The 25,292-nt window shown below is 41.6% G+C and overlaps 2 protein-coding genes across 5 annotated transcripts in view; one reads left to right on the top strand and one right to left on the bottom strand.

The window, feature by feature from the left end:
* CHADL (chondroadherin like) overlaps window positions 1–25,292 on the bottom strand; it is a 209,871-nt gene that overhangs the window by 14,934 nt on the left and 169,645 nt on the right. The gene's annotated exons all lie outside the window — the stretch shown is intronic.
* Window positions 1–25,292, top strand: part of EP300 (EP300 lysine acetyltransferase) — a 129,278-nt gene that overhangs the window by 55,922 nt on the left and 48,064 nt on the right. For 2 of the 4 annotated variants that reach the window (XM_075067968.1, XM_032787674.2), the window contains exons 5-15: window positions 1,660–1,773; window positions 3,745–3,981; window positions 16,956–17,049; window positions 17,737–17,874; window positions 18,481–18,598; window positions 19,231–19,405; window positions 21,908–21,985; window positions 22,582–22,691; window positions 23,167–23,322; window positions 23,719–24,174; window positions 24,740–24,934. In XM_075067968.1, the coding sequence (XP_074924069.1) occupies window positions 1,660–1,773; window positions 3,745–3,981; window positions 16,956–17,049; window positions 17,737–17,874; window positions 18,481–18,598; window positions 19,231–19,405; window positions 21,908–21,985; window positions 22,582–22,691; window positions 23,167–23,322; window positions 23,719–24,174; window positions 24,740–24,934 (1,871 nt within the window). Of the gene's footprint in view, window positions 1–1,659; window positions 1,774–3,744; window positions 3,982–16,955; window positions 17,050–17,736; window positions 17,875–18,480; window positions 18,599–19,230; window positions 19,406–21,907; window positions 21,986–22,581; window positions 22,692–23,163; window positions 23,323–23,718; window positions 24,175–24,739; window positions 24,935–25,292 lie in introns of all 4 variants that reach the window. The other 2 variants (XM_075067960.1, XM_032787664.2) reach the window with 1 other exon arrangement.

The following is a 25,292-nucleotide window of genomic DNA, read 5'->3' as shown; positions in this document are numbered from 1 at the left end:
AAAGGCAGTTGCTTGTAAGAGGTCTCTTTTCAAAGATTTGCACAGCAGAGAGCAGTGGTGTTCCATGGCCTCTGCAAGTAACCACTTGGTGGTCTGTCTTCAGAGTTGGTCTCTAAGGCAGGTTTTACTGTAACTGCAGTATCTATTAACAGTGGCCCGTGGCCATTTGACCTCTGGCCATGATATTGTCAGATCTCGCATGGGAGAGGGTCAACTTTGACAGTACTTGGGTTGGAAACCGCCGAGGAAAATCCCAGTGCAGCAGTAGCTGGTGTTGGGGATTCAGAGGGGAGAGTGCTATATTGAATCATTAAGCATCCAGTGCCTCATATGCGTGTTTGGAGACTGGTGCTGGAAGTGTACTGTATTTAGGATGACTAATAAAAATTGAGGTTCTTACCACTTCTTTTAATAAAAGACCTCCAATGGTCGTTTCCTAGAGAGTAAAGGTATTGGTCTCCATGTTCTGCCCAGCTTCCAGTATGGATAACTATTGTCTGACCTAAAATTCTTCCCACAGTTTTAGCTAGATTCAGTGTTCTTTACTTGTCTGTTGTGATTGTTTGTAGGATTTCTATTTGCCGGTGAACTGCCTTAGTCAACTTAGAGACATCTGTATTTCAATGTGGCAGAGTGATCGCTGTGTATGCAATCTGTAAAGCACTTTGGGATGTATCAGGAAGAAAGCGGGCTATGTAAACATAAGCCATCAAGGAATACACTTTTTTATATGCCTGTTTTGGCAGTGGAGCTGTTGTCCTTCATGTTATAGTTAATGAGTCAAAATGGAACCCATGTTTTGCGGATACCTTGTAGTCTTGTTTTAACTTTTTTACAGTTCTACACAGTTCAGCTTAAGTTTTGCAGTAAGTCTTAGGTAAACACTCTCGAATTTTTTTGTCACTGAAAGTATGAATTAACACCTAGGAAAATGGATGATTTGGGATTGGTTTAATGACACTGAAGCCTCTTGTCTCTAGTCTGTACTGACCTGGGAGAAAGTTGAAACAGTGACAGTTGTTGCAAATTTCTGGCTATTCATTGGCTTTTGTACAATTAGTTGATGGAAAAGAGACAGGATCAAACAGTTTGTAGTGGCTAGTGGGCAAGTGCACACTCTTCTGACACCTACACCTCATTTGGGGATGCTGACAAGGACAGCGAGCAAACATGAAAAATCTCCTCTGCCCCTAAAAACTAGTTCTTTTAGGTGAAGCATGAGGCAGTTTGGCTAAGAGCACTTGGTGTGTGTGTGTGGGTGTAAGTTTGCTTAGATTTCCGATTGCTATTCTGGAAAATCTCACCTGCACTAAATTCAAATTTAAAAGGAAAAAAGAGTAAGGAGAGGAGGGTGGCATATATATAAACCTAATGGAAAAGACCTTAACTTTTGTTTAACAACAAAACTGAACTGTAAGACCTCTTGATTATTATCTTCTGCTAAGAAAATATTCTAAATCCTGCCCTGATAAGAGGTTAGACCAGATGTCTTAATAAATCTCTGCCATCTCTGATTAAGATATTATTTGCTATTATTCTTCATAGAGCCATGGCTTGATGGTTGCGTGTGTGTGCTCGCACGTGAGAGAGAAGCATGTGGAGAACTGAAAATGTAGAATTATCTTTTAAAAATGTTATTGTTCCTCTTCCCTTTTCTAGTGGCACACTGCGCATCTTCACGACAAATCATCTCGCACTGGAAGAATTGTACAAGACATGACTGTCCTGTGTGTTTGCCTCTCAAAAATGCTGGGGACAAAAGAAACCAACAATGTAAGCCTCATGTGGTCTTTTGCATACTAGATTAACCATAAAATATCATGTTTAGCATTAATCTGTGTTACTGTAAGCCCCTAAGAGTATGGATCAGAGCAGAGCTGCAGTGTCATCCAGGATCTAATGTGAGGCTAAGGATTTTCATGTTGCTTTGGAAGGATATTCCCCCTTTCAACATTATATTGGGTACTAACTAGAGAGAGACCCCTTAGATCGCTTAATTTATCTCTTTTTAGCTGGAGAGAGGAGGCCAGCATGATGCTAGGCCTAAGGACTGGTAGTTCTGAGAGAAGAAATGTTTGGCATGTCCACTTTCATCTTTGTCAGAAGTGTGAAACTGGGGTTTGAACACTAAAGATTAAAAAGTGGTGTGTTCTAAGAACTTTTGCCTGCTCAGATCAATATGAAAGTATTAAATATTAGTTATATTTATGGCAGGTTATATACTACTTGAATTCAAAGTCCAATTTTGGAATTCTTAAAATTTTTCGTTTATAAATGCCCTGATAACAGTGCACTATATGTGTAGTTAGAGCAAAAGATTTGTAGGGTTTACCACGTTCTCTTCTGACTTTCAGCTAAGGTTGAATGAAAGTAATTCCTGCCTCACACCTGACCAGCCCCTCTTCTTCCCATTCTAAGATGACACGTTTCTGCCATGTGAAGAATATCCTACATAAACGCTTTTCTTTTTACCCTGGCAGCTTCTGCATTATGTCCCAGCATGCTCCCTCATCCTTCTCCTAGTGTTACTTGTCTGAAATTTTTCTTGCTGCCTGACTCTGCCTTGTTCCTGTCTAAATATCCCGATGCTTCTGTTTGCCAGTATTCCCCCCAGGAAAAAAAACTCCAAACCATTCTCCTTGCTACTTTGTGCTTTTCTCACAACTGCTCCTCCAGGCTGTTTACCTCTATGCTTGTGGTTCCCAAACTTTAACAACCCATGAACCTCTTTCATTAAAATGTCAAGTCTCGTGAACCCCCTCCTAAAAATGAATGTTTCTAGGGGTTTTCTCCTTTACCTAAGTGTAAATTATAAAAAGCAATGATTGTAGAAATCTAAAATTTGTTTTTGACATGCGTATTACACATTATTTATGATTGATATTTATCATTACAATATTTTTATTATGAAAACTCTTCCAAGATCTCACTTTCACAGCTTGTGTCACTTTAAATAAACCTGTTATAAGACAAGGCTCCTATGTTTCATCAAGGAGTATTAGATATGAAACAGCATGAAGGTATTTAAGAAGCCAGCTCAAAGAGTTCCTCCTACACAAGCATTCAGGTCTTGAGCAGTCCAGGCAAACAATGCATGTTACAACAAAGCTTAAACTTGTTCTTCATAATAATTTTAAAAACAGCAAAAAATATCCACCCCCTTTCCATTTCATATAAAGAGTCTTGAAGTTTAAATCTCCTCAGTGTGATAGATGTGCTTGCTTTGATCTATTTGGCTCTTGGAAGTCCAGGGGCTCCAGGCTGCTGGACCCCATGCTGCCCAGTGTCCCTAGGGACAGCTCTATCTGCCGTTAGGGATTTTTTTCCCGAGAACCTCCTGGGGTTCATGAACCCCAGTTTGGGAACCACTGCTCTATTCTGAAACTTATATCAAGAGAGAAATAAACAACTCCATGATCAATCTGAAGGACTCTGCTCCTCGGGCTGTTAATATCTGATTATGTGCTGCTTGAGCTTTAAACTCTTTTAAAGCAGACTGACCTGTCCTAAACATTTAATAATAATGTACATTTACTGTTCCAAGTTCATAGTGAAAGTAGTACATTGTGGTAGGATAAAATTCCTGAAACTTCTCATTGTGGACTCTTGACCAGGGTGCTCATGTAACTGTTCTTGTAAGGGTATATTTTGGTCATACCTACCACTGAAATCTTGTGCACTTTTACCTTTTTCTTTGGTCTCCGTTTCTGACATTTTTGTTAATATAGGATCTGTCTTTTCCAGCATTACTGGGGGGAGCTGCTGCAGGACTTGCAAATACTGGCTCTGTAGGGGTAGGGCAACAGACTACGCCCTCTATAAACACTACCAGTCAGATTGACCCCAGCTCCATTGAGCGGGCCTATGCAGCCCTTGGACTGACCTATCAAGGGAACCAGATGCAGACGCAATCCCAGGCTCAAGTGAAGAATCAGCAGCAAGGGCAGTCACCCCAGGGTCTGCGCCCTATGAATCCCATGAGTAAGTTGACACTCAAGTATTAAAATATAAGCTGTATACAGCTATCGTCTGTGCTTTGTCTAATGCATGCTTCATGTTAAGGAAATCTTGAAGCATTTTCATAAGTGTTTTTGTTTCCGAACTGCTTTGTGTATATTCACACCTTGCACAATATGGGAATGCAGGTATGACTCTGATCAGACGCGGATTGAAGCATTTTACGGCACTGTCATTTGTTTTGTAGTGTTTGCTTAAAAATTTGAAAGCGCTAAATAGGGAATTGCTGTCCTCAACTCATTGTTTAGATGCTTAGAATCATTCTCTGTCTCTGTTGCTTATTTTAGAACCATCATAGAGTACTTAGAGGTCTTACCTGGTATCTGAACTACTCAAGGAGTCAAACTGGAACTGGAGAACCAGTTTGAACTAGTATTTTTACCCGAACCAGAACCAAACCTGAACCATAATTTTGTCCTACCCCCTGATCCGAAACTGAACTGGAAAAAAAAATTGGGGTTACTGTTGAAAATTTATTTTAAGCAGTCACCCCAATTTTAAGTTCAGTATTTTAAAATACTTATGATCTTATTGTCATTATAAAACAAGGCAAAATAACAAGCATGTGATTGCTACCAGAAAGGCCTGTCCCAGTATAATGGGAAGGGTAATAGGAAGAGACAGCCCAGAAGAATAGTAAAGGAGAAAGGGGAGCAGGGGGCTCCAGAGTGAGATGAACTTGCTCTCCTGAGACTCCCCTCTGGGAAGAGAAGAGGTGGAATGTTCCTCATCCCAAAAGTTAACAGTAACTCTTCAAGCCCAGGGAAAAAGGTAATGGCTCCCCAACTCTTCTCCCTCTTAGGCCTCCTGCCAATCATCCCCAACGCCTGGGTCTCCTCCTTCCAGTTGCCCCAAACTCAGAGTGCTCTTTCATTTACAACTTTAAAAAAATACGTAGCTGTATATCTTTAAAACACTTCAGAATAAAACCTTTTAAATGTGACACACAGGGATGAGGAGATTTTCATGTGACCCCTGTAGCAGTCCATCTGCATTCATGCTTGCAGTAAGTGCAAATACACTAAAGTAAAATGTTTGTTCCATGCCACTCCAGTGTGACTACTCTTGGCAAAAAGATGGTGCATTTGAATAACCTCATTTAACCAAAAAAAATCTAATGCAAATTAAATGGGTGCTTTGAGATTAGTATAGCTATTCGGTTGTTTTTACCCAGGTGAAAAGCGCAGAATAAGCAGAATTTTATTTGTTTTCTGTGAAGTAAGCTATGTGGTGCATTTAAGATTCAATTGGTGAATATCAAGGGCTTCCCAACCCATTCTGATTGTTGTGGCTTTCCTCCTGTCTCTATTTTCTGGAGAATATTTTCCTATCCTCTAGTCACAGGAGAAATGTGTGCTCGAGCTAAATCCTGTTTCCAAGGACAGTTGCTCTTTGAAATTTCTGGAGAGCCTGTTGAGATTCATGTTGTTCTTTATTATTATTTATTATTTAATTAATTTATTTATTTATTAGGTTAGTGGAGAGAAATTAGACTGCACTACCTCAGAGTGTGGCCCCTATTATTCTCAAATTCTCTTCATTTTAGCCAGTCTGTGCTATTGTCGTCTCTGAATATGAAGACTGTGTAGATAACACCAAAGGACACGGTTCTGCCCTGAGTTAGTGTTGATTTTCATCAACCTTGGTCTGCTCTTATTCTCATGCTTGGCCTTGCTGTTGGCATACAATATAGCTTCATCAGAACAAACCTTTTTTTTTCTCATGCTTGTTTCTATAAATGCAAAATGCTGCTGTAGTTTGCAGATGGCTGATGGATACTTTACTTAACTTTTGAAGGTAGCCTGCAAGAGTGTGTCCGCTTTTTTTTCCAGTTTTGGTTATTATGCTGGGAGAATCAAGTCTGAATGACTAGTCTCATGTTCTCCTAGAAGAAACTGAAACCTAAACAGTTGAGAGGAAGAGATTTTTAACCAGACAGTAAAACTCATCATTTTATAATACCTGTTTGACTCAGATTCCCATCAGACTTTTGAAAGGAAAGCTCCTTGTGGAAGTTTTGAGTACCACAACCCCTTTAAATGAGAGCTTTCTTCAGTTCTCCGATTCTAAAAGAGAAAAAAAATCTTCCAACAAACCAAAATATTTTGAAGTAAAACAGCCAACCATAAAACCTTAAACTTTCAAACCTTTGTACATCATGAAGATGAAACTCCTCTCTTTCCCTCCTCCACTAGTATCTTGAAAACTTGTGAATGATTTTAGTTGTTGTCTAGCTATTCTGCCAGTCTGTAAAGAGTAGCATTTATGAAGACTAGCCAGTTGGAGCTGATGAAGATGGAGGAGTAATCCTTATCTAGATTGTGCTTGATGGGTAAAATGGTAAACTTCTGAAAGTGTCCGCCCTTGGTGGTATCAAGAGGTACAATTTCAAAGCTCTTATTGAGAAATAGGCCCATTGAATCCTCTTCAAACCAGTTGTCGTTGATTTGTTCACCCTTGTCCCTCTCAAGCACACCCAAATTTGTAGGAATACACCATTCGTAGGAATAGCATCATTTTTAAAGAGCCAGCACTATGATGGGAGCCTGATTGGACTTGGGACTCCAACTTTATATATTCCTTTGTGAATGTCATCCTTCTTTAGATACTTATTAGCCTCTAAAATTAGGGATTGTCAGTTTCTAGTATTCTTTCCTCTCCCAAACATAACTTATGAGCAGCCCGACATGCCTTTTGAATAGCTTTGCAAGTTAACATGGAATTTTTACTGACTTAGCCACTCATTGAGGTAAATACTGATGTTCATGCAGATGTGTCAGATAGGTTTGACCTCCCCTCAAATGCTGTGCTCAGTTTTGTCAGAGAAATAGTAGAAATAGAATGGGTCTTTAGAAGGCTAACAAATTCAGGCCTTGGCATGAGCGACGGCAGGTGAGGAATTGAGAAATTTAAAAACTTGCTTTTTACTTGGAGAGAAATGATGGCAGTAAATAAGGCCCAGTGGGCACTCCTGTTAACCAAATGCCTTTCTGTTCTGTTCTGGGTAAAGGGTGAAGTTAAAGGCAACAACAGTAAAACCAAGAAAAAATTCTCATTGTGTGAAGAATTCTGTGGGTCAAAGACATAGCACAGGAATAACTTTCAGAGGAAAATAAAGCTGCCAGGGCTGGGAATCTTTGAAGTTTCCTTAAATCAGCAGGATCACTGATTCTCTTTTATTGCAGGCTTCCTCACTTCCTGGATTTTCCCCACATAATCCCATATTTGGAACTCTCTAGTGAAGAACATTGAGACAGATCAAAATAGGATTACACAAGTGATTAAAACTGGTATCTGCAACTAAATGTTAGAAAAATTACAACCTTAAGGCTTCAGGGCTGATCACCATCTGAGATTAGAAAGAAATGTCCTTTTTTCCATGCTGTAGTATTCCACTATTACAGAAACATTTAACTGAACCCTTCCTCTGACAGCACTAGCTCTTGTCAAACAGTATACCAATGTAGATGGACCATGGCTTGCTTTGTTATGGAGGTTTGTGTCTTGTAACTCTCTCCTGTCTTAGATCTGCCAGTTACCACCAGATGACTTGTCCATGGAATTGTAGCTTATCTGAATAGCAGAGCTTAGTCTTGGGACTGACACACAACACACTTTACACATTAGTGGAGGGAGTGTGGCTAAAATAGCTAACAAGATGGTTGCTAACTCCAGCTCTGCAATAAAGGGGAGAAGAAAAGAAAACAATTTAAGAAGATAAAAAGAACAAAGCCAGTCTGAATCAGCAGTTCTGTGCCCTAAATATGAATAAGCATCCATGGAGCTAGTTTTGGAAGGAGAACATGTGTGAGGGGAGTTGGCCAGATCCCAGTCCCAGAGAGCAGCTTCTGAGGGAGAAAATCCAGCAAAAGAATCCAGTGCCATCAGCCTGCAGAACTTTTTTTTTTAAAAAAAATTGTACTAGTGTGGCCGGGGGAGAAAGTGTGGCAGTAGCCGTTTTGGAAAGGGGAGCGTGGTGGCAACCATCTTGGGGGAGAGGCACAGTGGGCAAAGAGGAAGGATGTTCTAGATGTCTTGGAAGGGAAAGGAATCCTCCAATACAAAGGTCTGTCCCACCAGAATAAAGACATGTCCATGAAAGAGTATCTCCATTTCCAGCAAACAGACTGTGGAGGTGGGTAGCGAAGCCCCAGTCACAAAGGGTGACCTGGCAGACCTGCTATTAGGAATCAAAAGATGAATAAGATGAGGGAAGAGTTCCAGGCTTTCATTAAAGATATCAAAAAATGAAATGAGATTAATGGTAAAATATTCCATATCAGATGTGGAAGCATGATTAAGTGAGCAATTGGACAGCACTTTTAATCTTGAAAGAATCAGAATTGAAAAGAGAAAATAGAATTAAAGCTAGAGGACATGGAAAGTAGAGAACACAGGAATCACATAAGGATTTAAAGGTATTCTGGACACATTGGATGGTATGTCAAGGAAAATACTAAAACTGGACAATAAGAACTACCTTCATATTGAAAGGGCTCACAGATCCCTTTCCCCAGCCTTCCAGCAGGCTCCAAACCGAGAGATTTGATTGTCTGTCTACACTACTGTTAAGACAAGGATACAATACTGAGAGCAGTGAGGGAGGGAGCTGAACCACTGATGATTCTTAACCAGCCCATACAAATTTTCCCAGATATGGTAACCGCAAAAGGAGGAGATGATGATAATTCTTTGAGTAGTGTCCTTGTGGGTGCTCCACTTGAGGTGTGCATGCTCCTTCAGTTGGAGGTTTTAAGTACCAGTGCCCATTTGGCTTGCGCATGTGCCCTATGCATACTTGTGTCCCTTATTGAGGATATAGAGGGCTGTGATGGCAAACTGCCCTCAACAGCCCTGGCCTGACACACAGCAGTTTGTAGCACCTGCCTAAGCGTGGCTTCTATTTTGCTAGACTGTTTTTTAGATTTTTTCTTTCCTTATTACTACTTAGTTTATTTCATTCTTGTTTTGGTTTTTCCATTTTTTTTATGGGTTGGGACTTTCCTCATTGTCCACCCCCCCTGTACAAGGGGTCCTTCCTTAGAAATCTTTTCTCTTCTGGGATATGCCTGTATCCCAAGGTTTCAAATGTTCTCACTTGCCAGAAACCCTTCTCAGTGAGTGGCAGCCATTTGTGCTGTATTCACTGCTTTAGGGATACGCATGTACCATCTTAACTACAAGTTTTTCACTAGCTTCAAGAGCCACTCAAGGAAAGACAGAGATAAAGCATTGACTCCTTTTGATGGAGCTCTCTTTGTCTCACTTCAGATCCAGGCTCAGAAACTGGAGGGCATCAGCCTCTGAGCGACCAGTGTTCGAACAACTCCTGTGGGTTGCTTACCTTCTAGGACTTTGAGGGACAGATCTATGAGTGAATCTGGAAGACCATTCTCCAAGAGGAATGTCGGGTCTCCTTACAAAGACCATTCTAAACGATCTACCAGACTGGAGACTTTGCACCCTGCAGAGGCTTCAAATGGTCTTGATACTGAGAAATCATCTATCCTAAGTCCCTGTCAGCTTTTCAAAGTGCACAGTTCCCACCACTCGGTACAGAAGCCATTGGTACCATTCAAACTTAGGTGAGAGACTGCCAATCCTAAGAACTCTAGTAAGAAGGCAGCACACTCTTCTTCTTCCACTGCCTTGCTCATACCTAGAGCATCAGTACAGCGAGTATGGATACAGTCATCCAACTCTGGATACCTCACACCTTTATCCTTGCCTTTTTTGAGTGGGACTCACCATATCACCACGCTGGCTCACCTGGTACTGCAGGAATTGAGATTCTCAGAGGACCCATTTATTTCCAAGGAGCCAAAGTCTCCTTGGTGTTTGAGACTTCCAGTACCACAACTGGTGGTATCCTTCATATCCCACCTTTTGCGGAGACTGCCTAGATCACCAGTACTGGCACTTTCTGAAAGATGCCAGTTACTCCTCTTTTCACCTGCCTCTCCACTAAACTATAAAGAGGTGGTGAGTACTTTAGACTCTCTGATTTCTGTGCAGGATTCTGCTGACTACCTACCTATGTTTGACTATCCAGAACCTGACCTGTGGGGGGGAGAGACTCAGGTTTATACCATTAAAGCCCACCAAACATCTCACCTGGTATGACCAACCCAGGATGTCCCCTCCATTCATTTTCTTTCTCTCTCCCTCTCTCTCTCACACACGCTCACGCGCATACATCTTCCCAGTGGACATACTGGGATCCCTGTACCTACTGGCAAGAGTGTGTTTTAAAATGCCCAGTGCTCACATGGATTACTCTTCTACAGTTTTACAGCAGAAGCAGGATGCCTGTGAAACAATCAGCGAGGCCACTGGATGATAGAGTGCTAATAGAGCACTCAAAAAAGGCAAGGCTGTTGAAGAGAAGCTAAATGAATTCTTTTCATTGGTCTTCACTGCAGAGGATGTGAGGGAGAGTCCCATACCTGAACCATTCTTTTTAGGTCACAAATCTGAGGAATTGTCAAAGATTGAAGTGTCTGTAGGGGTGGTTTGGGAACAAATTGATAAAATAAACAGTAAGTCACTAGGACCAGGTGACTGGTATTTGCCCAAGAATTCTGAAGGAACTTACATATGAAACTGCAGAACTGTTAACTGTGCTGTGTAACCTATTGCTTAAATCAGGCTCTATACCAGATGACTGGCAAATAGCTAATGTTATGCTGATATTTTTTAAAGGCAATTCTGACAATTACAGACCAGTAAGCCTAACTTGAGTACCAGGCACGTTGGTTGTTACTATAGTAAAGAATAGAATGATCAGTCACTTAACATGATACGTCTTGGAAGAGTAATTATGGCTTTTGTCAAGAGAAATCATGTCTTACCCTCACAGAATTCTAATATATTGGTATCAACACACATTTAGACATGGGTGATCCAGCTAATATAGTGTACTTGAACTTTCAGAATGCCTTTAAGGTCACTCACCAAAGCTCTTAAACAAAGTAGGTAGTCATGGAATAAGAGAAGTTCCTCTCATGGATCAGTAACTGGTTAAAAGATAGGAAACAAAGGGTAGGAATAAATCCTGTTTTTACAATGGAGAGAGGTAAACAGAGCAGGGACCCCAAGGATCGGTACTGGGACCAGTGGTGTTGAGCATATTCCTAAATGATCTGGAAAGGGAGAAATTTAATTTTAATGAGGTGGTAAAGTAGCAGACAATACAAAATAACTCAAGGTAGTTAAGGGAGGGATCTCACAATATTGGGTAGTTGGGCAACAGGATGACAGGTGAAACTTGGTGTTGATAAATGCAAAGTATTGCACATTGGAAAATGTAATCCCAACTATACATAGAAAATGACGGGATCTCCATTAGCTGTTACCACTCAAGAAATCTGAGGCATTGTTAATAGTTCTCTGAAAGAATCTGTTTGATGTGCAGCAGCATTTAAACAAGCAAATAGTGTTAGAAACCATTAGAGAAGGGATAGATAAGAGAAAATATCCTGATGAAACTATATAAATCCATGGTACACCAACCCCTTGAATTCTGCACAGTTCTGGTCACCATCTCTCAAAATATACTAAATTGGCTAAAATACAGAGAGACAACAAAAATAAAAATCATTAGGGGTATGGAACAGCTTTCATATGAGGAGGGTTTAAAAAGACGGACTGTTCATCTTAGAGCTGAGAGAGAGAGGATGATATAGAGGTCTATAAAATCATGAATAGTGTGGAGACAGTGAATGAGGAATTGTTATTTATTCCTTCACATAACATATGAACCAGGGGTCACCAAATGAAATTAATAGGAAGCATGTGTAAAACTAATTTAAGAAAGTACTACCTCACACAATACATAGTCAACCTGTGGAACTTGTTGCTGGGGGATATTTGTGAAAGTCAATAGTGTAACTTAGTTCAAAAAAGAATTGGATAAGTTCATGGAGGATACCTCTGTCAGTGGCTATTAGCCAAGATGATCAGATGTGCAACCCCATGCTCAGGCTGTCCATAAACATCTGACTGCCAGAAGGTGGGAATGGACGGCAGGATGGATCACTTGAGCAATTGCCCATTCTGGTTGTTCTCTCTGAAGCATCTGGCATCAGCTCCTGTCAAAGACAGGATGCTGAGCTAAATGGACTATTGATCTGAACCAATATGGCCATTATTGTGTCCTTATGTTTAGTTCTGAATTGCTAACTGTCACCCAATTGTAGCAAAATAGTGATACTAATTATACCAAGTTTAGTTCTTGTTTTTTAAATTGAACATATACCACCAAAATGCAAAGAACAACTTTAAGCAATCATTGCAAAAGGGCAGCTCTTGGCTATAGCAACCCTGCAGGCTTTTCATTCCATTGCTATGGCAGTAGTAATGCACAGGGTGTCGTAGCTTTTGGACATTGTGATTGTGATGACTGAACCCTGTAGAGGGACCGCCTTTTAGATGTTCTAAAATTATTCGGTGACACCACAGACAATTCGCTGCATACTTTGGAGGACTTCAGGAGGACCCTTCATTCTCAGAGTATATCTATGCCTGCAAATAAAAAGAGGTTTAGTCTATCTCGGGCCGCTCCAGAGATCATGCCCTTCTGAATTCTCTGCTTTCCATAGATTCAGTGCCACCTAGAATAAACCCCAGATTTCATAAGGAAAGTTAAGTGAAGTGCCAGTGTGGATGCAAGAACAAATGGATATAAATTGGCCATCAGCAAGTTTAGGCTTGAAATTAGGCAAAGGTTTCTAACCCTCAGAGGAGTGAAGTTCTGGAATAGCCTTCTAAGGGGAGCAGTGGGGGCAAAAAATCTAATTGGCTTCAAGACTGAGCATGATAAGTTTATGGAGGGGATCGTATGATGCAACTGCCTACAATGGCATGTAGCCAGTCTGCAACTGCTAGCAGCAAATAACTCCAATGGCTGGTGATGGGACACTAGATGGGGAGGGCTCTGAGTTACTACAGAGTATGTTTTCCTAGGTGTCTGGCTGGTGGGTCTTGCCTACATGCTCTAGGTCTAACTGATTGCCATGTTTGGGGTCTGGAAGAAATTTTCGCCAGGGCAATATTGGCAGACATTCTGGGGTTTTTTCTTCTCTGCAGCATGGGGAACAAGTCACTTGCAGGTTTAAATTAGTATAAATCGTAGGTTCTCTAACTTGAAATCTCTAAACCATGATTTGAGGACTTCAGTAACTCGTCAGAGGTTAGGGGTCTATTACAGGAATTGGGAAGCGAGGTTCTGTGGCCTGCAGTGTGCAGGAGGTCACACTGGATGATTATGATAAATTCAGAAGGTTGGCAGAGACCATCTGCTACAGCAGCCCCAACTCAGGAGCCTGACGATAGCCAAAGATGCTTTTTGACTCAATTGAGGAGCATGAACATGCTGATCCAGGCCTCTTCCTGCATCATGTTACCCTGCTCAACTTTCCACCGTTTTGGAGATCATCTCTTCCATTTTTCACACCTCATGAGAGGAGAGTGTCTCTGACAGAGATAATTGTTGGAAGTTGTAACAACTTCGGGTTACTCCTTTCAGTTTCATTCCATTCTTTCCCTTCCCTTTTGGAGGGACCCCTCTCATAAACTTTTTCTGAAGCAAGAGGTTCTGTCCCTTCTCTGTTCAGGAGCATTTCCTACTCAGTACAAGGAAAGGGGCTCTATTCCAAGGACTTCTGTTCCCAAATAGAAGAGTAGATGGAGACTGATTCTAGATCTATAGTTGTTGAATACTTTTGTCAAGGTGACAGACACTCAGGATACCACTGGCGGCCATCATTCCATCTCTGGATCTGGGGGACTGTTTCCTGATGCTCAACCTTCAGGATGTTTTCATATTGCGATACATCCTTCTCACAGGAAATTTCTACACTTCATGATATGGAAGACCATTACCAATATCTCATCCTTCCTTTTTGGGTTAGCTACTGCTCCTAGGTATTTACAAAAGTCGTGGCAGCAGTAACTGCATAACTTTTTGTCAATGGTGAGTAATCATCTATCCCTACCTTGAAGACTGGCTTCTCAAGTGATATACCTACACAGATAAGCAGCATTCTTGGCTTTGTCTCTGTTCAGCAGTATTGGTCTTCAGCGCAACTTCAGGAAGTCGTCTTACCTTTACAAAAGAGAGCCCCTAAAATCTCCGTTTGAAACGCTAACGCAGCCAGAGCTTATCTGCCAAGTTCCTTGCGCTGTCACATCAGATTGTGCGAATTCGGATCTGTTCTTAAGTCACTGCCAGATCATGCCTGCAGCGTGTAGCTTTTATCAGATTTCATGCTCAACTGCATCTATGTTGCTTCCAATCCTGCTTCAGGTCTCTAATCCCCGTCATATTCCAGTTTCCCTTGAATGGTGGAAGAATCCAAAAAAGTTTGTTTGGGGGTCTGGTTCAGCCACCTTCTCATGTGATAGCTTGATATGTCCTTCTCTGAATGGGGGACTCTTCTTTAGGTGCATACTGTCCAAGGCAGAGGGTCTGCCCAAGAGTCCACCTTACGCATCAGTGTTCTGGAGCTCAGAGCTGTCAGGCATGGCTGTCTGCACTTTCTATTCATGATTCAAGGCCAGTCAGTCCACACAGTGACGAGCTCAGGGCCAGCATGTGCTATTATAGACAAGGGAGAGCAAGATTCTTTTTCCCTCTCCACAGAAGCCATGGAATTACAGAACTGGTGCATAGCTCACAATATTCTGATCTCGGCAGTCTGCCTACTCACCAAAACACTGAAGATGACAGTCTCAGCAGGTGCTTCACTTAGTGGGAACTAGACAGAGCTGGACTCTGATATTTCTTGCCTGGGATTTCCAGAAACGGATTTTTGCCTCCCTAGCCACTCAAAAACCTGTGCAGTTCTGTTCAAGGGGAGGGTTGGGCCACCATTCTCTGGGCAATGCCCTTCTCCTTTCCTGGGCAAAGAAACTCCTATATGTATTTTCTCCAGTGCCACTGATCCTCAGGGTCTTAAACAAAACCAAGCAAGATAAAGCCATGATTATCTTGTTTGCACCAACTTGGCTGAGATGACAAATTTGGTTTCCTTTTTGTCTTCTCCTGACCAGCTGTCAGTCTTCTGCTGATGCCTGGTCTTCTCACACAAGACTCAGGGGATGTCCTTCAAACCAACCTGAACACACTGTGTCTCAAGGCCTGATACCTAGATGGTTCTCGGAGCTAGTACTATCTTACTGCCATAGGGGTTCAGGAGATTCTGCTGAACAGTAGGGAAGATTCTATTAGAAAGACTTAAAACCTTTTTCCATTTCTGAAGTTGTCATAGATGTGTTCACCATAATTTGTCTCCTATTGATTCTCCCACCTTGAGGTATTAGAATACTTATTTACTTTTTGAAGAAAGCAGAACTTGCTTTGAGTTCTGTCAGTTCACCTAGCTGCCATTATAGCATTCCATTCTGCAGTACAAGGCTTCTCAGTATTTGTTCATCTTGCAATGTCAAGATTTATACAGGATCTGTCAATCGTCTTCTCTAGTATTAGACACCTTACTCCCTCCTGGGACTTAAATTTAGTTTTCGGTGCTTTGATGAAACCACCCTTTATAGTGTTAGTGATCTGCTTGCTTCTGAACCCCGCCATAAAAGCTGCGTTCCTAGTGGCTATTATCTCTGCCTAAAGCGGTGGAGAACCGGGAGCTTTAGTGGCTGACCCTCCATATTCCATTGTTTTCAAAGATAGTTTCTTTGACCATTCTATGCTTCTTACCCAATATTACTTCAGATTTTCGTGTCAATCAATCCTTTCATCTCCCCGTATTCTACATCAGTCATTAGTCAAAACAGGAAGCTGTTCTTCATATCAGATGTCAGAAGAATGTTGGCTTATTATCTGGGCAGGTCTTGACTTTTCTTAATCCCTCCCTGAGATTGTTTTTCTGTTGTGGACAGAGCTAGCAGTGACAACCCAGTGGGTTTCTGGTTGCGTACTCACCTGATATGTGGCTGCTAACATTCTCTCCCCGTCTAAAGTCGTCAGTTCTACCAGATCATACTCCATGTCTGGGGCTTGGCTAAAGGACTTGTTTGTTATGGAAATATGCAAGACTGCTATGTGAGGTTCAATTCACTTTCCCTAGACACTATGCCTTGGTTGATGCTTCCTGCATAGAATGCTGATTTTGACTTGGCTGTCTTACAGACAGCCTTAGGGGCGTTGGCACTCAGTCTGTCTCCTTCAGTGGGTACTGCTAGGAATTCTGGTGGTTGATGCCCACAGAGAGACTACTTGAAGAGGAGGTTACTTAACTTGTACAGTAATTGGAGCTCTTTGAGACGAGTCCCTATGTGTGCTCCAGTACCCTGCCTGCCTTCCTTCCTCTCTGCTTCAGAGTCTTCTTTCTTTAGGGCTTTGTGGTGGAGAAGGAACTGAGGGCAATTCGCCCATGCAAACCCACATATCCTTGGTACAGAGCAGGAGTATGTGTACAGCACATGCATTAGCCTAATAGGCACTGCTACAGAATCTCCACTGAAGGCACATGGGGCACAGACACATTCAAAGTGGAGCACCCATAAGGACATATATCTTGAACTCCAGTAACTGTAAAAGGTAAGTAACTTCTCTCCTCTGTTCTTTTCTCATGCCTCTCCGGTCTTGGTGGCATTGTTGTAGAGGAAACAAGAGGAGATTATAACAGCTGATCCAAGAAATTATCAGAGTTGATACACACGTTGGCCTCTGATGACCTAGAAGTATACAAGTCGCAATGTACACGGATTGGCAAAGGAATCAGTATTTGCTTAATGAAAAATGACTATTAAATAGGAGAAAATACTCGAGGCTTTCAAGACATTTCATAACTCTTCAGAGCTATCCATATGTGTGTCTTTTTTACCAATGTTTTTCCCTCTCTTGAGGGAGGAGGATTGAGGAAAGAGCTTGTGTGGTGGTGAGCCATTAACTTTAATATATTCTTCCTTTTTCTATCTAGATGCTAATCCTATGGGTGTGAATGGAGGTATGGGGGTTCAGGCCCCTAATCTGCTGCCTGAGTCGATGTTGCATTCAGCAATGAATTCCCAAAAGTAAGTTGAGCATTTCACATGGATTTAAAAAAGTCTGAAAATACTGAACAGAATTCACCTCAGAAAAACCTGAGGGGGAGAGATCCCTACTCCCATATTGAGAGATTTGTATAATCTTTACAATTAAGATTGGAAAAAGGGAGTATCTTTGGATTTGAGAGCATTTTTGGTATTGTTAAAAGAACATCAGGTCTCATGGATTACTACGGTTAGGCTGAGTGAGTTTTTTTGCTAGACCTCAAACGCAGGTGATGTTGGATGTGGTGATGTATTGCAAATCTGTCATCCCTCTGCCGTGGGATTAAGATCCATTCTAGTGCCTCATCTTTCAGATGAGATATAAAGAGGTAATTACAACTTCTGTCAAATTTTTTGCAAGGGAAATGAAGTAAACCCCAGTGTGGGAGCAAAATTCCTTTTAGGTAGTGGCTCTGTTTTCCATTGGATTTGGTAGAGTTCGTGTCAGTCTCCTAAATAGTTTTGTAGTGCTGCTGCATACTACTAAACATCCATCTTGCCTCACTCCAGAGGTGGTTGTGCTTCCTTGATCAGTGAAGTGATTTCTATATAGTGTGTAAATCAAATAGTAAATAGTGATTTTCATCCTTAAGTATAAAATAGACTATTCATGTAAGATCATAAGTTTAGGACTTTTTCCTCCTCTAACATATTCTTATTATTTCAAAGTCCCATGATGAGTGAAAGCGCAGGTGTTACCAGTTTGGGAGCTATGCCAACAGCAGCACAACCATCCAACACCGGAATTCGAAAACAGTGGCATGAAGATATTACTCAGGATCTCCGAAATCATCTTGTTCATAAACTGTAGGTGTCTGGTATCAAAACAAGGTCTCCCTCTGCCAAGGAAGGTTGGGAGAACTGGAAGGGTTGTAGTATTTTCCAAGATTAGAAGGCTAAGGAATCAGTTGAACTTAAAGTAGTATAAGCACAAAAATGTTTTAAAATGTTTTGTAGTTGCTCCGCACTCTGCTCCACCCAAAAAAGTAGAGAAACAGCTACTAGTGAGTAGCTTAGGCTTTAAAGTTGAGGAAGCCTGTTGCTTTGAGCAAGATAGGACATGAAAGTGGATTTTGATGGAGTGATGGTCAGAAGAAATAATGCCAAAAATATGGGATGACTTGCTTTCCTTATATTAAATCCTAAAATTATATCAGAAGCTACTTTAGGTCTGATCCCTATTATATCAAACATGCCCCTCTGTGCTCCAAAATGGCAGTACTGGGGGAGAGATCAGGAAAGCATTGGGGTTATAGCGACCCTTAAAGCTGCAATGTATGATGATCTCTAACTTTCTTTAGATGCTTGAAATAGAGATTAAAAGCCCTTTATGTTTGAACTTCATTTGGGGCCATTTATTTAAATTCAAAAGATGTGTATTTTTAATCTGTTTCATGGTTTTTCCCTCTTCAGAGTCCAAGCCATATTTCCTACCCCTGACCCTGCAGCATTAAAAGACAGGCGCATGGAGAACCTGGTGGCATATGCGCGAAAGGTAGAAGGTGACATGTATGAATCTGCAAATAGCAGGGTGAGTTGCCATATTTTCCCACCAGAGCTGCAGAGAGCCTGCCATGAGTCTGTCAGTGTAGTAGACAGAACTCAAAACTGCTGTGGAGACTAGGCAGCTTCTAATATTCGTAGGGTCAGTGTTGAAATACTGTCTCAATGTACCATTAATAAATTAAGTAGTGTTCGTGGGGTGAGAGTGGAGGCCTAACTGACAAATTGGGTCGCAAAAATAAGTAAAAGTGCAGAGATTTTTGTTTTGGTGATGTTGACATGTGCAAGGGCAACAGCAAACTCCAATCTCTTCCTAGTTTCAGATCTTGTCTTTTTACTTGAGACATGTTTGTGGTCTGAAAGGTTTTCATCCTAATGTGCCATGCTTGAGGTTTCTCATTTTCTCCCAAATACACTATAAACCCAAAGCTCACCCTTTACTGTGGTGTGTGTCAAATGTACAATATGGGTAGAATAAATCCACTGTCAGTCTTCAGTTGCAGGAAATACAGTGGAATATGCCTGCCTAATCCTATGGGAAAATCACTTCTCAGCACTCTAATATGCAGGGGAGAGAGAGAAGTTTTTCCCAACCCTAAACTTGGTCATCAGTTTTTAATCCGTAAGCTTTACTTATCTCTTCTCTTTATACCCGAACAGGCAGAGTACTACCACTTGTTAGCTGAGAAGATCTATAAGATTCAGAAGGAACTAGAGGAGAAGCGAAGGACCAGACTGCAGAAGCAGAACATGATACCAAATGCACCAGGCATGCCTCCAGCTCCCATGAATCAAGGGCCCAACATGGGGCAGCCACAACCAGGGATGTCTGCAAGTAAGAACAGTTGGGTTAGTTAATAAAAGGGAATAACTTGTGCAGGGAAATCATTATAGTGGGCCAGAATGGGAGCCTTTCTCCCCCATTTTACGGATAATCTTACAGAATTATAATTACCTAATTCTCTAGAAGAACTTGAAGTGGCTCAGTGTGTAATATAGTATGTGGTACGGTGGTGGGAGCATTTTCCTGTTGTTGCCTATTCACTATGTGAGATTTTGCAAGAACTACTTGCGAAATCTCTGAGTTAACTTGTGTTTAATTGGTGAAGAAAATGGTGTTTGACAAGATAAGGCAAAACTTCACATGGGATCTTGTACACTAACTGAACTTCCCTCTGTCTGTCTGTCTGGATACCAAACCCTTGTTTTGGAGAGTGTAAGCAGAGTTGTCCTGTATTGTGTCCTAAAAGTGGCAAGACTTAGACTCTGACCGATCAACTGAGTGAATTCCAGAGCTGAGCCTATTTCTGAGAATACCCAACCACAGTGTGAATGAAGAATTCAGCTCTGGGGACTGAAGTCAACCGTTACTTGGTTAATGGCAGTTGTTTTAGCGGCTATGGAAAGGGCTCTGAGATAGCTGGGTCATAAACCATTTACAACTCTAAAAAAAAAATAAAGAACTGGAATTGTAACCAGTTTAGAGCATTTGTGTGATGTGCTCTTGACAGCCTGCCCTTACTTATAAAGTTGCCATATTCTTCACTTTTTGTAGCTTGCCGGTGGCTATTTAAAGGTAATCCAAAGTGGAGAGCACATTGCTGTAAGCTATCGTGGAGCTGACACATGCCTAGAATGCACTTCAAAAGTTCTCATTGGAGAGAAAAGGATGTATATTAATCTCTTGAAAATTCAGAAGTAAAAAATATTTGCCCAGAAATGCATTTGGGAATTCAAAATTAGAAGTCCAATAAGACCCCCAAAATGCATGTCACCTTGACAGAGGAACAGCTGCCTTCAGCTGTGGGTGAAGTCAAAATCTCAGTGTATTTCTCATAATGCTTCCATGTTAACCAAATGGAGCCCCTAAGTGCTGTGGATGCAATGGATTTTGTCCAGGTTTCTCCTTTGGCCAGGTGCTGGGATATCAGAGAAATAATATAGTTTGGTCTTGATGGGAGGGAAAAAAGAAGTAGAACTAAATATTAGCATGACGATGCTGAAGTCTGTAGTATCACTCCAACAGTCCCTCAGACATCGTAAATAAACTGAGTGACAAGATCAAATTCTACAGGACTGCCTGGGTATTAGCGTGTTTAATGTCTTAAACAGCGTCAGGTGCAGTGCACTTCATCTGGGTAATGCTAAGCAATAATTTAAAGGCTTGGATTGATGGATGGTTAAATTTCCAATCATTTCTTGCTCAAATTCTCACATTGCACTTACAATGGTATAACTTCCACCACCAGTCCAACAACAAACAAATCTACTCATGGCCAAGGAATATTAGACAATGGGTGTAGAAATATCAGCTTGGGTGATCAGTATGATAGAATAGACTAGGGGGTGGGGTGGGACAGACACCATCCTATGTTCTAGCTTTCTTTCTCCTTCCAGTTGTTCTGTCTTTTTTATATTTCTGTAAATTTTACAGTAATTAAATGACAAATTACTTGTGCTAAAACATACTTGTTTAAGATTAGTTTTGTGTTGGTGCAAGGTGCTGAACTGATAGCTCTGGAGATTGAAGTCCTCTAAGTACAATTGCAGCTCTGTAAACTTATTTCACAGAGTTATTCCCCTTGCTCAGTATGGCCATTCTCCTAACAGGCCACCTACCTCTAAGAATTGGGGGATTTTTTTTCTCTTGTGCTCATTCAGTTCTTGAGCTTTAGAAGCACTTTACAAATAGGAATTTAGCTGAATATTGAATTTCATGCAGTCTGCTAAACAGCCATCATATTGTAATGAGTTTTGCTCACCAGACTGGGGTTAGGTGGAATTAGTGATGTAGAGGCAAAAAGCTAAATATTTTTCCCAGTCCCCTGAGCCATCCATTCACCTCAGAATGTCACTGTACAATTGGGTTAGTCTAGGGGTTTTTAAAAGTGAGGATGCATTTTGATGAAAAAGTTTGAACTTGATTTCAGTGTATGAGATGCAGGTCCTTTCAAGGTTGGTGTTCTAATTGAATTTGTCAGTCTGCTGTTTAACCTATACAGAACAGTGTTAACACTGCTTAATAGTGCATGAGACATTTTAAGCCTCTGGCCATATAGTCATTGTAACTTGTTAATATGCTGCAGATCAGTCCTCAGCTTCACAGAGTTCAGACATCTTAAACTATTTTTGGTTAAGAAATAGCACATGTGTTTGTATTTACAAGTTTTTCCATCTTTGTTCCATTGACTCATCTTTTAGGGCCTAATATGGTCTCACTGTGTTTGGAGTTAATTTGAATATTTCCCAATAAAGTAATTGTTGTAAAAGTGAAGTTTGAGAGGATGGACTGTTGTCTTAACTCCCTAAACTCTGTTTTTCCAACTCTTTTTTTCAGATGGTCCCCTTCCTGACCCAACCATGATTCGTGCCAGTGTGCCAAATCAGATGATAAATCGCATGCAGACGCAGCCGGGTAAGTGTCCAAAGAAAGGAAGCCCATGTAATTCCAAATGCCTGTGGATAGGATTGTGGATTCTGTCTTCCCCAATACCTATAGGACATCAAGCAGTCCTCACTGGACTCTACTAGAATGTAGTTTGCTCTTCACCAAAACTCATACCTGAAAGCAGGGACATTGATACACAAGTCTTTCAGGAAAACTTTGTTTGTGTTCTGAAGGAATGTGAAGGAGTTTGGGTTGACATGTTTAACTTTATTTCTGACTCTGCCAAGCAACTGGTTAATGTAAAGACAGATTTCTCTTAGCATATTGGAGTTGTGTGTAAAATACACTTTGTGAACAAAAAATATCCTCTCTCTTCAAGGCAGGCTCAAAAACAATTCCTTTGGCTCAGAAGCTTGTTACTAGGTTTATGTGCATTGCTTTCGAAAGGCTTAAAATACCTAAGTTAGAGCCTGAAGTACATTATGTGGCATACTCAAAGGTGTGTGTTGGTAGAGACAAAATTAGGAGAGCAGAGGCAATATTTGTTCCTGTTCAAACAGTGAATGATGTCCAAATGAGAACTGAAACTTTTGTTTTAAAATCTTTTTGGGATAAATACACAGGAATGAACCAGTTTGGCCAGATGAACATGCAACTGCCATCCATGGGTCCCCGGCAAACCCCTCCTCTTCAGCACCCTGGACAGCTAAGCCAGGCTGGGGCCATGAACCAGGTCAGGATGTTTTTCAGTCCAGTATGTTGAACTCTTTAGGTTTGATGTTCCTGTTTAACTATGGTTATCCAAACAGTAGTTCTTTGCTTGCTCTATAGTCTTGTTTTTCCTTCCTTTGCATCTCCACTATGAGTAGCCAGTCTTTACAAATCAGTGAGGGAACTGCTGATATTGGCTTAGATTTAAGATTGTGTGCGCAGAGGAATTTCAGAAACTAGCTCAAAAACTTCAGGCATGATCTCAGTCTGAATTCCAGAACTCCTGTCATAAACTGAATTAGGAAGTAACTGTAAAAATATCTTCCTGATTTTGAGCAGAGCATTAGTATATTTGCCATGCTGCATCACATCACATGCTGCCAGATGTGTCAATTGCTCTGCCATGCACTGGATGTTACTTTGTAGAATTTTATTTTTAAGAATGGGTGGGTGGGTATGTCCACACTGTGAAGTAAGCCTTTCCTTTTTCCTAGCAGATGGGATTTGCTTCACGTATGCAGCAGCCGGGGGTTGGCCAACCTTCCAGCCAAAGTCAGTTTCTGCAACAGAGCCAGTTCCCTGCTTCCTCCCCAGGAATGAATGCGACAAACATGCCTATGACCCAGCCTGGCAATCAGACGCCAGTGTCTCAAGTATGTTCTTCACTTAAGGGAGCAGTTTCACTGACAGGCTCTGTGAGCTGGTTTTACTGTTCTTTTTCAGTTGAGCAGTTGGATTAATAGGGAATGTTGTTCTTTAATGCTTATTTAAATATCAGTGACAACTGGTTAATGGTATTTACATTTTTCTTAGGAGTTCTGGGAAACCTAAACACTGCAGCATATTGTGCATGTGAATAAAAATGTCAAATTGAACAATCTCGTTCTGCTCACTAAATGAAATGCAAAAAGTCAACAGTATTGCTAGTCATACTTTTAAACTGATAGGTGTTAGTAACTCAGTTAAAAAGTGCCCACTTGAAGGTAATCCCTTCCCTCCTTGCACTTATTGTCTCAAGTCATTGTATATATCTACTTGTTTTCCTACAGGCACAAATGACCAGCTCTTCCTGTCCTGTGAACTCTCCTGTAATGGCTCCAGGTTCTCAAGGGAGCCATATTCACTGCCCACCTCTTCCACAGTCTACCTTGCACCGAAACTCTCCCTCTCCAGTACCTAGTCGTACCCCAACACCTCACCACACTCCCCCAGGTCTGGGATCCCAGCAGCAGCAGCCGCCACAGGCAACACCAGCAGCCACCACCACTGCCCCCACCGCCCCCACCCCTACGGCAATGCCACCTGGACCGCAGTCACAAACTATGCACCCCCCTCAGAGGCAGACTCCAACGCCTCCACAGGCACAGTTGCCTCCACAAGTCCAACCTCCAGTTCCAGTCACCCCTTCGGCAGAGCAACAGCAGCAACCCCTGTCACAACAGAGCACGACTGCATCTGTGCCCACCCCAGCAGCACCACTGCAGCCTCAGCACCCCACAACACCTGTAAGAAAATATTTTTATTTCTATGCTTTCCCCAGGGATACTCAAATGTGAGACAATTTCAGACAGGAGCTTTGTTTACTTGTTCTATGTCCAAGACATTGGTGAACAACCTGTTTAAGAGGCATCTGAACCAATATGGGTATGCATTACATTTGAGAAGTACATTTTTGTGTCTGAAGACCCAGGACCGGTAAACTGGACACTGGAACACCTGACACTTCCATGTTGGAAGGATTTTAGAGAATTTTAGTGCACATTTAGGAGCCTACTGCAAAATATAGTAGATGTGTCTCATAATGCATTTATTTCCATGCATGTGTAGGGGTGGGACTGTACCGTAGGCATATGAAATGGTTAAAATGCCATGCTGTCCAAAGCAGATTTCAGTAGCATGTTTCCTCAGACCAGAGTTGTGCAGCAGTCAGTTTTGTTTCAAGGAAGGGGAATAAGTGAGGTGCAGTTATGTTTGAGGAAAAATGACAGCAAATGAAAAGCACATCTTAATGAAGTAAACTTTGCAGCATAATTGCTTGGCCCTTTTTAGTCACTGTGAGTTTCCCCGCAGCTTTCACAGCCAGCTGTAAGCATTGATGGGCAGGTATCAAACCCACCATCTACCAGCAGCACAGAAGTGAACTCGCAACAGACTATCCCAGAGCAGCAGCAGCAGCAGTCACTCTTGCAGGAAGTGAAAATGGATATTAAAATGGAAGAAGAGGGGTCAGAACAAACAGAGCTCCAGATAGAGGAGAAACCAGAGGTAAGAGGATAGCTAAATTTTTCTGGTATTAATTGATTGGGCAAGGTCAGTACTTCGATGGGAGATTGAAGAGAAATGAGAGTGCTGTGATTCAGAAGAGGGTATTCCCGCTAGGGCTGTAGCTAAGCTAGCTGTAGACCCCAGTTGCTCTGTTATTTTAGGCACTCTCTGTCCTAGGCCTATGTTTGAGCTGAAGTAGATGACAGTGCTTAAAATGGTGGCAGTAGCCAGTAGGCTCTCGGCACTGAGGTCCTCAATTTTGCTAACCCGGTGAGAGCTGAGCATGTGCCTGCAACTGTTGTTTTTCTGTAAAGTGTTCCCTAGTGTAAACAGTCACTATAGCAGGGGTGGCCAGTCT

The sequence above is a fragment of the Chelonoidis abingdonii genome, chromosome 1 (assembly GCF_003597395.2).
Source record: "Chelonoidis abingdonii isolate Lonesome George chromosome 1, CheloAbing_2.0, whole genome shotgun sequence".
NCBI classification, from domain to species: domain Eukaryota; kingdom Metazoa; phylum Chordata; order Testudines; family Testudinidae; genus Chelonoidis; species Chelonoidis abingdonii.
Note: the sequence above shows the minus strand (reverse complement) of the source record. Positions and strands in the feature narration are given on the sequence as shown.